At 51.4% G+C, this 13,387-nt stretch overlaps 1 protein-coding gene across 5 annotated transcripts; it reads right to left on the bottom strand.

Annotated features, from left to right (window-relative positions):
• Positions 1-393: 393 nt before the first annotated feature.
• Positions 394-12,900, bottom strand: LOC130528436 (phosphatase and actin regulator 1-like). Of its 5 annotated transcripts, none has more exons than XM_057037803.1 (14): positions 12,672-12,899; positions 9,295-9,459; positions 8,544-8,624; positions 8,312-8,431; positions 8,033-8,230; positions 7,719-7,965; positions 7,543-7,622; positions 7,474-7,512; positions 5,515-5,671; positions 3,109-3,164; positions 2,710-2,771; positions 1,882-2,022; positions 1,735-1,811; positions 394-1,609 (listed from the first exon to the last, which is right to left on the bottom strand). In XM_057037803.1, exons 1-14 carry the CDS (start codon positions 12,781-12,783, stop codon positions 1,594-1,596), a joined length of 1,551 nt encoding a protein of 516 aa, XP_056893783.1. In that variant the 5' UTR covers positions 12,784-12,899; the 3' UTR covers positions 394-1,593. The 5 variants fall into 5 exon arrangements, with proteins under 5 accessions (XP_056893783.1, XP_056893784.1, XP_056893785.1 ...); XM_057037804.1 differs by having other exon boundaries at positions 7,543-7,625; positions 7,728-7,965; XM_057037805.1 differs by having other exon boundaries at positions 7,728-7,965.
• Between the last annotated feature and the right edge of the window lie 487 nt (positions 12,901-13,387).

Raw genomic sequence — 13,387 nt, 5'->3', positions numbered from 1 at the left:
AATTAAATGCTACAATCACACCAACGCTTTCTTCTCAGAGTGTGGGACAAAGTGATCAGCGGCTCCTGTAAGATTCTCGTGTTCGTGGCCTTGGAAATCCTCCTCAGCTACAAGATTGTGTTGATGGGCCTGAGCCGTCCTGAAGGTGTGCGCGCGTTTCTGTGCAATGTGAGTGAACGCACAAAGCTTCCTGTCACGTGTGTGTCAGTGTCACACCTCACGCTGGCCCCTCCCCCTCAGATACCGCAGGAGAACACGGACGCCATGGTGACCAAAGCCATCGACCTGTGGCACAAGTACTGCGGTACCCCCATACACGCCGTGTAGCGCTGCTCTCCCATGATGCAACAGGACCCACTGATGCAGCCTCAAAAAAGGCAACAAAGCTTCAACTTTTCTTAAGAAGTTTTTTTAATGAAACTTCCATCAAAAAGACTCCTAATAAATTTATAGTCACATGCAGTTTTGCTGTTATACAAAACCCTTTAAAAATTCTTCTCATTCTGTCTTTGTACATTTTCTTTGTACATTTTCTTTCCAAAAATGCTCGAGTCAGTAACTGGACCGGCGCTCTTCCGCAGACACCCAGGGTCAGGGTTAGGGTCAGGGTTAGGGTCAGGGTTAGGGTCAGGGTTAACCCTGACCACAGATAACCCAGTAGCCCTCCCAGTAATCAGTAAACATCAACAAAGTTAAGGTGGCGGGGCGTTTGTGCGGTTCACCAGACAACAAAGGATCCTGGTTCTGCTAAATGCAGCAACGTTTCACTGCGTCGACAGATTCTGGATCAGATTCCAGCGCGACCGAGCTCTCGGCACGTTTCATACCCGCATCATTTGGAGATCTTCTGGACCAGGGCGAGGGGACACGAGGCTTGATTCTCCTTGTTTGAGGTGAGAAGGTAATCGACCCGACAAGCCCAGCCCATCATAAACGGCCCAATGTGGACGGCAGCGTGTGTAGCGCCACATGAACCAGCCAAGGCTAGGTGATGTGGCTCTGGACTAGGAACAGAACCTGAACCAAAGCTGAGTCAGAACAGATCCGGAGCATCCAGGTGTGAGCGCAGCCTCAAGGACACAACCAGAGCAAAGGAAGTGGCTTTGGTTTGAGGAGAGGACTGTGAAGTGTGCGGGGTGGTGCATGCACCCGGAGTGTTGAGTATTCTGGTACCGGCGTCTGTCCAGGGGGTTCTGCTTCTCCGTCCAGCTGCCAGCAGCACAGAACTGCTGGAAATGTGGGTGGAACCCAGCGGTGCCAGCACAGACGGAGATGGCGTTCAGCTGAGAGAATCCGGGGAAAAGCAGGAAAACTATTCCTGTGATTAGGACATGACCCCCCCCCCATCCTCCCATTCTGTCCTTCACATTCCTGTAAAGGAAACAAACCAGCACCTTCATCATAAAAACATGACTAATGAGTTCCTTTGAATATCAAGAAGAAAGCTCCTGTGAGAGGAGGCGGTAGGCGACCCTCCGACGCGTGCTGGCTCCTGGCCCTCCGACGCCCCCCGCTCAGCCTCTCCCACAGGAGGGGCGGCAGTCCGGCCACCGGGGGCTTTGAGTGTTCTGCCAAAGCTGAGGTCTCCGTGGTTTATGGCCGATGGAACCTGGGGAGAAACCACGGCAGGGGTGAAGGTGGACTGGAACGGCTTTGGCTCCGCCCTCAGGAGGGTCAGAGCACCTGTTCCACCACTTAGTTTCAGCTTCATGTTTGACGACCAGATGCTCTCACCTGGTGAAGTGACGGCTGGACTCGTGCACTTCCATCTCTGTGCTTTTGAATTCATTCAGCTCCTTCCTGATGGCAGCCTGAAGGCCACAAACCCCTGGTCACCTGTGGAGCTCCATTTGAAAGTGGCATGCAGGAGCATTATCTTACCTTGTCTGCTGCCGTGAGCCGTGTCCACGGTTTATCTGCCCTCCTGTCGTAGTCCTGAGCTTCAGCCACCTCCACATAGTCGCTGAAGCGGATGAGGATCTTGGCCTCCCTGAGCTCCTCCACTGTTGGCCGCTGGCTGAGCTGCAGGAGACACGTACAGTGGGTGCCAGGACACTGCTAATGGGTTAGGGTTCCAAACCTTGCTGGAACACTCTCTCAGGTCATGGGGGGGTCATAGGGTGACCGATGGGTGCCAGAACAATGCTAATGGGTTAGGGTTCCAAACCCTTGCTGGAACACTCTCTCAGGTCATGGGGGGGTCATAGGGTGACCGATGGGTGCCAGAACACTGCTAATGGGTTAGGGTTCCAAACCCTTACTGGAACACTCTCTCTCAGGTCATGGGGGGGTCATAGGGTGACCGATGGGTGCCAGAACACTGCTAATGGGTTAGGGTTCCAAACCCTTACTGGAACACTCTCTCAGGTCATGGGGGGGTCATAGGGTGACCGATGGGTGCCAGAACAATGCTAATGGGTTAGGGTTCCAAACCCTTGCTGGAACACACTCTCAGGTCATGGGGGGGTCATAGGGTGACCGATGGGTGCCAGGACACTGCTAATGGGTTAGGGTTCCAAACCCTTGCTGGAACACTCTCTCAGATCATGGGGGGGTCATAGGGTGACCGATGCTGTCCCACACCTTTGGGCCGTTAAGATGAAGATGGTGTTCCAGATGAAACCTTCATGAGGCTGTAATTAAAGCTGGATCACTATGGCAACCATGGATGAGGCCAAAACCAACACCCAAAGAGCATCTTGACCTCACCTTTTTGGATAAATGTCTCTTGATCTCCATCTTCTCCTCCTGCTCCTCCTGATCATTCCTGGCTGCAGGGAAGTAAAAACAAGAAAACACCCAAAACAGCAATGATGAAATGAGTGTCTGTCTGTCTGTCTGTCTGTCTGTCTGTCTGTCTGTCTGTCTGTCTGTCTGTCTGTCTGTCTGTCTCTGTCTCTCTCTCTGTCTCTCTCTCTCTGTCTGTCTGTCTGTCTCTGTCTCTGTCTGTCTGTCTGTCTGTCTGTCTCTCACTCATTCACTCATTCACTCACTCACATACACACACACTCACTCACACACACACACACACTCACTCACACACACACACACACACACACACACACTCACTCACACACACATTTCTCACTGTGTTGAAAGTAAACCTACGTTTGAGGATGTTCCTCTGTTCCAGCTCCTCTGCTGTCGGCCTCTGACTCAACCGCCTGAAAAAATAGCAACGTCTATTTCAGGAAATCTATTTTCATCAGATTTGTGTGTGTTTCATGTAGAACCCTCATGTCATGTAGAACCCTCATGTCATGTAGAACCCTCATGACATGTAGAACCCTCATGTCATGTAGAACCTCATGTCATGTAGAACCCTCATGTCATGTAGAACCCTCATGACATGTAGAACCCTCATGACATGTAGAACCCTCATGACATGTAGAACCCTCATGATATGTAGAACCCTCATGTCATGTAGAACCCTCATGTCGAACCCTCATGACATGTAGAACCCTCATGTCATGTAGAACCCTCATGACATGTAGAACCATCATGTCATGTAGAACCTCATGATATGTAGAACCCTCATGTCATGTAGACCCCTCATGATATGTAGAACCTCATGTCATGTAGACCCTCATGTCATGTAGAACCCTCATGATATGTAGAACCCTCATGATATGTAGAACCCTCATGATATGTAGAACCCTCATGTCATGTAGACCCTCATGTCATGTAGACCCTCATGTCATGTCGAACCCTCATGACATGTAGAACCCTCATGATATGTAGAACCCTCATGACATGTAGAACCCTCATGACATGTAGAACCCTCATGATATGTAGAACCCTCATGTCATGTCGAACCCTCATGACATGTAGAACCCTCATGTCGAACCCTCATGACATGTAGAACCCTCATGTCATGTAGAACCCTCATGATATGTAGAACCCTCATGACATGTAGAACCCTCATGATATGTAGAACCCTCATGACATGTAGAACCCTCATGTCATGTAGAACCCTCATGTCATGTAGAACTCTCATGACATGTAGAACCATCATGTCATGTAGAACCCTCATGACATGTAGAACCCTCATGTCATGTAGAACCCTCCTGTCATGTAGAACTCTCATGACATGTAGAACTCTCATGACATGTAGAACCCTCATGTCATGTAGAACCCTCATGTCATGTAGAACTCTCATGACATGTAGAACTCTCATGACATGTAGAACCATCATGTCATGTAGAACCCTCATGACATGTAGAACCCTCATGTCATGTAGAACCCTCCTGTCATGTAGAACCCTCATGATATGTAGAACCCTCATGTCATGAAGAACCCTCGTGACGTGTAGAACCCTCATGACATGTAGAACCCTCATGATATGTAGAACCCTCATGATATGTAGAACCCTCATGACATGTAGAACCCTCATGATATGTAGAACCCTCATGTCATGTAGAACCCTCATGATATGTAGAACCCTCATGTCATGTAGAACCCTCATGTCATGTCGAACCCTCATGACATGTAGAACCCTCATGATATGTAGAACCCTCATGACATGTAGAACCCTCATGACATGTAGAACCCTCATGATATGTAGAACCCTCATGTCATGTAGAACCCTCATGACATGTAGAACCCTCATGTCGAACCCTCATGACATGTAGAACCCTCATGTCATGTAGAACCCTCATGATATGTAGAACCCTCATGACATGTAGAACCCTCATGATATGTAGAACCCTCATGACATGTAGAACCCTCATGTCATCTAGAACCCTCATGTCATGTAGAACTCTCATGACATGTAGAACCATCATGTCATGTAGAACCCTCATGACATGTAGAACCCTCATGTCATGTAGAACCCTCCTGTCATGTAGAACTCTCATGACATGTAGAACTCTCATGACATGTAGAACCCTCATGTCATGTAGAACCCTCATGTCATGTAGAACTCTCATGACATGTAGAACTCTCATGACATGTAGAACCATCATGTCATGTAGAACCCTCATGACATGTAGAACCCTCATGTCATGTAGAACCCTCCTGTCATGTAGAACCCTCATGATATGTAGAACCCTCATGTCATGAAGAACCCTCGTGACGTGTAGAACCCTCATGACATGTAGAACCCTCATGATATGTAGAACCCTCGTGTCATGAAGAACCCTCGTGACGTGTAGAACCCTCATGACATGTAGAACCCTCATGATATGTAGAACCCTCGTGTCATGAAGAACCCTCGTGACATGTAGAACCCTCATGTCATGTAGAACCCTCATGACATGTAGAACCCTCATGTCATGTAGAACCCCCATGTCATGTAGAACCCTACTGTCATGTAGAACCCTCATGTCATGTAGAACCCTCATGTCATGTAGAACCCTCATGTCATGTAGAACCCTCATGTCATGTAGAACCCAGCCTGACTGCATCTTCTGCCAGGGTATTAATCAGCTTGGATTTGTACAAGAAACCCCTGGAGCCAGATGTTGGGAGGCTGGACCAGAGCAATGACCAGGAACCACTTTTCAAGGGTCTCACCGTGTGAGCTTGGTGGCCATCTGTTGTCGGGACTCAAGTCGTTCCTGGTCCGACTGCAGGGGAAGGATGTTCTTCTCCTCCAGGTCCCTCTTTGATGGACGGTTACTCAGCTTGATGGCCAGAGAATCTTTCCTCATAACCTTCATGGCGAGCGTACCTTCAGTCACCAGACAACACCAACGTGTCCACTTGAGTTTCACCACAAAAACAGCCTGGAGACGTTTTACCAGCCAGAATTGTTTTGAGATGAAAGCATTTGCTTTCTTTTTCTAATTTATTGCTTAAAGACTGAGGAGCAGATCCAGAGGTGTCTGAACCTCAGCTCCTCTCTTTTCTCTGAAGCTAAATGAAACACATGAATGTTGAATATGATGTAAAGAACAGTGGAAAATCTGTCAGACAGCTGAGACAAGCCGAGAGTAGCAAAGAAAGAAAGGAGCATCATCCAGCACGTTCCTCAGGAAAACTACTGAAGAATAGGACTAAAGCCATCAAGGACTAAAGCCACCAAGGACACCAAGGACTAGAGCCATCAAGGACTAAAGCCATCAAGGACTAAAGCCACAAGGACTAAAGCCATCAAGGACTAAAGCCACCAAGGACTAAAGCCATCAAGGACTAAAGCCACCAAGGACTAAAGCCATCAAGGACTAAAGCCACCAGGACTAAAGCCATCAAGGACTAAGCCATCAAGGACTAAAGCCACCAAGGACACCAAGGACTAGAGCCATCAAGGACTAAAGCCATCAAGGACTAAAGCCACCAAGGACTAAAGCCATCAAGGACTAAAGCCACCAAGGACTAAAGCCATCAAGGACTAACGCCACCAAGGACTAAAGCCACCAAGGACTAACGCCACCAAGGACTAAAGCCACCAAGGACTAAAGCCATCAAGGACTAAAGCCACCAAGGACTAAAGCCATCAAGGACTAACGCCACCAAGGACTAAAGCCACCAAGGACTAAAGCCATCAAGGACTAAAGCCACCAAGGACTAAAGCCATCAAGGACTAACGCCACCAAGGACTAAAGCCACCAAGGACTAACGCCACCAAGGACTAAAGCCACCAAGGACTAAAGCCATCAAGGACTAAAGCCACCAAGGACTAAAGCCATCAAGGACTAACGCCACCAAGGACTAAAGCCACCAAGGACTAAAGCCATCAAGGACTAAAGCCACCAAGGACTAAAGCCATCAAGGACTAACGCCACCAAGGACTAAAGCCATCAAGGACACCAAGGACTAAAGCCACCAAGGACTAAAGCCATCAAGGACTAAAGCCACCAAGGACTAAAGCCATCAAGGACTAACGCCACCAAGGACTAAAGCCACCAAGGACTAAAGCCATCAAGGACTAAAGCCACCAAGGACTAAAGCCATCAAGGACTAACGCCACCAAGGACTAAAGCCATCAAGGACACCAAGGACTAAAGCCATCAAGGACTAAAGCCATCAAGGACTAAAGCTACCAAGGACTAACGCCACCAAGGACTAACGCCACCAAGGACTAACGCCATCAAGGACTAAAGCCACCAATGACTAAAGCCATCAAGGACTAAAGCCATCAAGGAATAAAGCCATCAAGGAATAAAGCCACCAAGGACTAAAGCCACCAATGACTAAAGCCATCAAGGACTAAAGCCACCAAGAACTAAAGCCACCAAGGACTAAAGCCATCAAGGACTAAAGCCATCAAGGACTAAAGCCACCAAGGACTAAAGCCACCAAGGACTAAAGCCACCAAGGAATAAAGCCATCAAGGACTAAAGCCATCAAGGACTAAAGCCATCAAGGAATAAAGCCATCAAGGACTAAAGCCATCAAGGAATAAAGCCACCAAGGACTAAAGCCACCAAGGACTAAAGCCACCAAGGACACGCGTAGACAGCACCAGTCAGAGCATGACACAGGGCCCGAACGGATCAAAAGTTCAAAGGTCAGTTGAGTAAATGCACCTACTTGTAAACAAGGCCTCCTCCTCCTCCTCCTCCTCCTCCTCCTCCTCCTCCTGCTCCTCCTCCTGCTCCTTGTACATCCCGGGTACGTCTTCAGAACCAGGCTCCCCGGGGAGATTCTCTGTATTGTGATCGCTCTCGTGCATCATGGAGCTGCTAACAGTCACAGACCCACGAGTCACATGACTACAACCATCCTTCAGTGACCGAGAACAGATATTTACGCGAGAGCGAACTTCTGAAGCTCACCTCTCGAACCTCTGCATCGTGAGTGCCAGCGTCTTGTTGAGCTCCTCTATGACCCTGCTGGGGGGATGGAGGGGGGCGGGCAGGGGGTGCCCACCCATTGGACAGTGGCTGGAAGGGGTGGGGCACCTTTGGAAGGTGAGAGCAGGAGGCTCTACACTCCCCGTGGGGACGGAGATCACGGTCTTCTTTGGAGGTAACGGAGGTGAGATCTTCATGGACATGCATGGCAGCTTCAGTGGGGCGCCGTCTGTTAGAGAGCAGGGAGGGGGGTGTCAGACATGCAGGTGAGGGTCACGCCCACCTTAAAGCCGTACCCATCAGGTGATTAGGTAGCCTGTGGAAAGGTTTGGGTGGCAGTGCAGGTGGTTGTTTGTGCAGCGGGGGAGGTCTGGGGAACGTTGAATCCGTGCCGTCAGCTGGATACTCGCCCGGATTCTTTGTGGGCGGGACCAGAATATTTTTGGGGGCAAAGTCCTGTTGACTCTCAGACATGGGATGGAATTCTACAGAGCCTGAGAAGAAAGCAAGCAGAGTGGTGAGAAGATGAGGCGAGAACAAAGGTTCTGCCTGCGGAGACTCTGTTGCCTACCGACCTACAGCGGCGGCTCCCTCCCCCACCTCACATCCTTCTGACTCTGGCGGACTGGAGCCCAGAACCAGAGACCGCCCGTTCCCCAGTTTTATGTCTTCTTCCAGCGCCAGCAGAGAGCCACCTGTAGGGGTCGAGGATGTGGAGGAGCAGGTCAAGGGTCACCTGAAAGCACTTTTCTCCAGAATGTTGATCGCTGATATTTTGAGATGAACCCTCTGATTTTGCTCTCTCACCCTTCTCATAAACTTCCTTCAGGACTCCTTTCTTGATGAGCTCCTCTCTGCTCTGGCGTGTAGACATCTTCCTCTCCAAAGCTGCAGGAGAACGCAGACATGAGGTCAAGTGGCCTGGATCTGCGTCCATGCTGACACACAACACCTGACCCACACACACATTCATCGGGGACCCTGACCTTCCTCTACCAAGCTCCTCCCTCCAGCTGCCCCAGGAGAACCCCCAGGCAATCCAGACAAAGATCTCTTCCTGCTGCCTGAGGGTCCTCTCCCAATCGGACACACACCCCTCCAAGAAACAGCTGGAACGCTGGAGTCCTTGAATTTCAGGCGTTTGTAATCATGATCCACACAATCACCAATCTTCACAAGGTTCTCTGTTCTATGATGAGAACTGTGACCTTCGACTGGCGTCACATAGTGGTGAGTGGGAACTGCTGGTTCCCATCAGCCAGCGACAGCTGGGGGAGCAGACCTCTGGGGCTCACAGCGGGGGGGCACCCAGGCTCGGTGCAGCCGGGATCATAGACGCATGCTCACACACCAACCATCCACAGGTGATCAGGGATGAACAATAACCCGAACCCCGCTGGGCCTTTGACCCAGCTGACCATCCTGTTCCAGACACAGTCAGATGTGAGGGTTCATTAATTACCACCACCGGTTGCTGATGTCATCAACACTGCTAACGTGTTGCTCCACGGTTCCATCTGCACGCGTGCGAACGCTGGGTTGTGGGTGTGAGCCTCACCAGCAGACGTCTCTTTGAACTTCTCACTCTTCTTCTTCCTCCACTTCCAGGGTTTAAACAGGCGTCCCAGCGTGGCGAACTTACTGCGGCGCCGGATGGGAGGTGTGTGTGTGCCTGGAACCAGCGAATCAGAGCGCATGACGGCCAGACGCTCCACCTCCTCTGCTGCAAATACAAGACGGACATTAATAAGCAGTTCAAACTCGGAAATGTGTGAATTCAGCCGTTTGAGGACGATCTGACTGAAGCTCGTAAAGCCCACGACCAAGCAGATGTCTTTCAGTGGACGTCCAGGACGCGCCCACGCTTTCACGCCTAGACCCGTCTTCATCGGGCCTTTCTATTGGCTGATGCAGGGAGCCGTCCCAGAACAAGAATAATGGCGGTGTGTAAACGCACGCCAGGAGGACGGTCAGGACGTCCACCCTGGACAGACCTGAGCACACGGACCACTGATTGTCCTCTGCCATCATGCCCCCCCCCCCAGGGGAACGTGTTCATGTGCGCTGCTGTGGGGCTGCCTCTCCTCTTAGCTTACGTTAGCCGCTTACGTTAGCCTCTTATGTAGTCACGAAGGAGCGCGCGCAGGTGAGCGCGTTAGCGGCGACGCCTCCAACTGCTAAACTTCCACCAGCTTCACATGTGGGGTTCCTGAAGATGGGACCAAGCAAGGGCCAAAGCGTGGGCCGAGCTGGAGGGAGGGGGGTCTTGGGGGTTAGCGGCCTCTCCCACTTCCTATTTTACCAGACTTTCTTGGTCAGCATGAGTCTGTTTCTTCTCTAAACGTGTTCCTCTGCGGCCCACTGGACCCTTTTATTGCAGCTTTATTCTCCGGAGCTTTTTTAAAGCCTCGTTCCTTTAAACTCATTGTCTGGCTTCTTCGCGGCACTTTTACCAGTTACTGATTTGTCGACCACTCGTATGTTGTGTTGGCAGCAGATTCTGTCCAGAATCGTCTGTTATCGGGAGTTCTGCTCAGATTGTCATTGGATCCACTGGATCTCTTCTTCGCTCTGCCTCCTGAGATCAGATTCTCTTTGTCCTCCTGAAGCAGGAACATCCTCCAGTTTGAGCTCCCTGATCTGGTGATGGATCAGTGGGTCCAGTCTGGGTTGTTGTCCTACTGCACCTTGAAATCACGTGCACAAGCACACATCCTCTCATTTCTATCTTTGTGGGGGCTTTTCTAACACATGAAACATAAAGTGTTACCCAGCTGCTTCCACAACCCCAAACAATAACCAATTAACCAATTAACTTTCAAAGCAGATCTCAACCCTCAAACGCTGCCTTGATGTTGTGGCCTCATGGCAGCAGCATTTTGGTATGAGGGCGTCACTATCGCTCTGTGTCTGCTGGTTTCAGATGTGCTAATAAATCACAAAAAGTATTTTGACAGATTTGTACTTTTTATAGTACAAAAATCAAGAATATATAAATATAGAAAAAAACCTGTTACTAGAGGAAACTCCATAACTCATAGTCTCCCGCCAGCAGAAGCTACAGTAACAGCAGCAGCAGCTACAGCAGCAGCAGCAGCACTACAGCAGCAGCAGCTACAGCAGCAGCTACAGTAGCAGCTACAGCAGCAGCTACAGCAGCAGCAGCAGCTACAGTAGCAGCAGCAACAGTAGCAGCAGCTACAGCAGCTACAGCAGCAGCTACAGCAGCAGCAGCAGCTACAGCAGCTACAGTAGCAGCAGCAACATAGCAGCAGCTACAGCAGCAGCTACAGCAGCAGCTACAGTAGCAGCAGCTACAGCAGCAGCAGCTACAGCAGCAGCTACAGTAGCAGCAGCAACAGTAGCAGCAGCAACAGTAGCAGCAGCTACAGCAGCAGCTCAGCAGCAGCTACAGTAGCAGCAGCAACAGTAGCAGCAGCTACAGTAGCAGCTACAGCAGCAGCTACAGCAGCTACAGCAGCGCTACAGCAGCAGCAGCTACAGTAGCAGCAGCTACAGTAGCAGCAGCACAGTAGCAGCAGCAACAGTAGCAGCAGCTACAGCAGCAGCTACAGCAGCAGCTACAGCAGCAGCAGCAGCAGCACAGCAGCTACAGTAGCAGCAGCAACAGTAGCAGCAGCTACAGCAGCAGCTACAGCAGCAGCTACAGCAGCAGCTACAGTAGCAGCTACAGTAGCAGCAGCTACAGCAGCAGCAGCAACAGCAGCAGCAGCTACAGCAGCAGCAGCTACAGCAGCAGCAGCTACAGCAGCAGCAGCTACAGCAGCTCTAACTGGGTTAGTTAGAGTCAGGGTTAGTTAGGGTTAGAGTCAGGGTTAATTAGAGTCAGGGTTAGTTAGGGTTAGAGTCAGGGTTAGTTAGGGTTAGAGTCAGGGTTAGTTAGAGTCAGGGTTAGTAAGAGTCAGGGTTAGTTAGGGTGAGGCCAGAGCACCGTTAGGAAAAGGACAGCAAACAGGAACAGCTGGAGAGAGAACAAACATCCCTCCTGATGTGGCGCGAGGACTCTCACCCTTGTGTTTCTTCAGCCAGAGGGCAGGCACACACACACACGCACACACACGCACACACACACACACACACACACACACGCACACACACACACACACCATGCATGATGAAAAGCCTGAAAACCTCCATTAACAATCGTGTCGCTCCTGCTGGGGAGACGTGTCTCATCTCATGTCGGCGCTGAGCTTCATAGAGAGGAAGATTCTGGCTGAGGTGGGGCCGAACATTATGTGTCACAAAGATCTGTGCAGGCTGAAAGGGCTGGAGAGTCCACATGAGTCCACACCTAACCCAAACCCTGACCCTAACCTGCTAGGATAGATGAGGCAAAAACAGAGTTTTAGCTGTGAGCAGCTCTCTGCCGGCACCCCCTGGGGGGGGGGGGGGGTCTTTTCTACACGTGTGTAGACTTATGGAGACGACCGACGTCAGTTTAACCATTTTCAGCACCGGCGGTAATGGACAGCTCCCTAAAACACGCATGCGCGTGCACACAGCGAGCACGAGATCTGCGACTGCAACACAGTGGATACTGGTGTCGTCACCATGGCAACAAAGACACAATAACTTATCTGTGTTGTTCTCACGGACGCAACCCGACATCAAGCCGCCGCGTTTGCCACGATGTCACATCCACCCCAACTGCTCCTGTTAATGAATAAACGGACGGCCAAGTTCCCACACTACACACACGCACGCACACACACACACACGCGGAGGGATCTGGCAGGAGGAACCATCAATCTATCAATGGGTCGATCATCGGCGGACCGCTTTCAGTGGCCACTGGGCCCAGAACAGCAGCCGAGCGGAAATCCTGGATTCCTGCTGCGCGTGAGAGCTGTCATGGAAACGGAGAGGCTGCTCCCCCCCAGCAGCGGGGAGCAGCGCCTGGGTTCAGCCTACCTGTCTCCAGGTGCAGAGAGATCCTCGCCTCGTTGATGTAAGGCGTGTCGCTCTTGGAGCGGACCCTCCGGATCGGTCTGCGGTCCACCTCCTCCTCCGGGGCTGCCGCCATGTTCAGCTGGCCGGGCAGCGAGAACGTGAGAGATCCGGCGCCGCCGCAGCAGAGAGGAGCACCCGCCTGAGCAGACGTGTCGGGGGGGGGGGCAATGATGATGGAGAGAGGGAGACCGTGGGAGGGAGAGAGGAGGAACGAGCCAGAGAGGATAGAGGAAGGCGAGAGGAGGAGGAGGAGGAGGAGTGGGAGGAGACCAGAGTGGAAATAGAGAGGGGGGAGGAGGAGTGGGAGGAGACCAGAGTGGAAATAGAGAGGGGGGAGGAGGAGTGCACAGGAGGCTGGAGGGAGAGAGGAGAAGGGGGGCACAGGAGGGACGAGACAGAGGGGATGGGGAGAGGAGAAGGGGGACACAGGAGAGGAATGAGACAGAGGGGATGGGGAGAGGATAAGGGGGACACAGGAGGGACGAGATAGAGGGGATGGGGAGAGGAGAAGGGGGACACAGGAGGAGGAATGAGACAGAGGGGATGGAGAGAGGAGAAGGGGGACACAGGAGGGACGAGACAGAGGGGATGGAGAGAGGAGAAGGGGACACAGGAGGGATGAGACAGAGGGGATGGAGAGAGGAGAGGGGACACAGGAGGGACGAGACAGAGGGGAT

The sequence above is a fragment of the Takifugu flavidus genome, chromosome 7 (assembly GCF_003711565.1).
Source record: "Takifugu flavidus isolate HTHZ2018 chromosome 7, ASM371156v2, whole genome shotgun sequence".
NCBI lineage: Eukaryota > Metazoa > Chordata > Actinopteri > Tetraodontiformes > Tetraodontidae > Takifugu > Takifugu flavidus.
The sequence above is the reverse complement of the archived record's forward strand: the minus strand, read 5'-3'. Positions and strand labels throughout refer to the sequence as shown.

Excerpts from the sequence above, each read along its gene's own strand:
- LOC130528436 (XM_057037801.1), bottom strand. The coding sequence starts at position 12,783 with ATGGCGGCAGCCCCGGAGGAGGAGGTGGACCGCAGACCGATCCGGAGG. Across the intron at positions 8,231-8,311 it reads GGAGGGAGCCGCCGCTGTAG|GCTCTGTAGAATTCCATCCC; the intron begins GTCGGTAGGCAA and ends CTTTCTTCTCAG. Across the intron at positions 2,772-3,108 it reads ACAGAGGAACATCCTCAAAC|CCAGGAATGATCAGGAGGAG; the intron begins GTAGGTTTACTT and ends ACTTCCCTGCAG.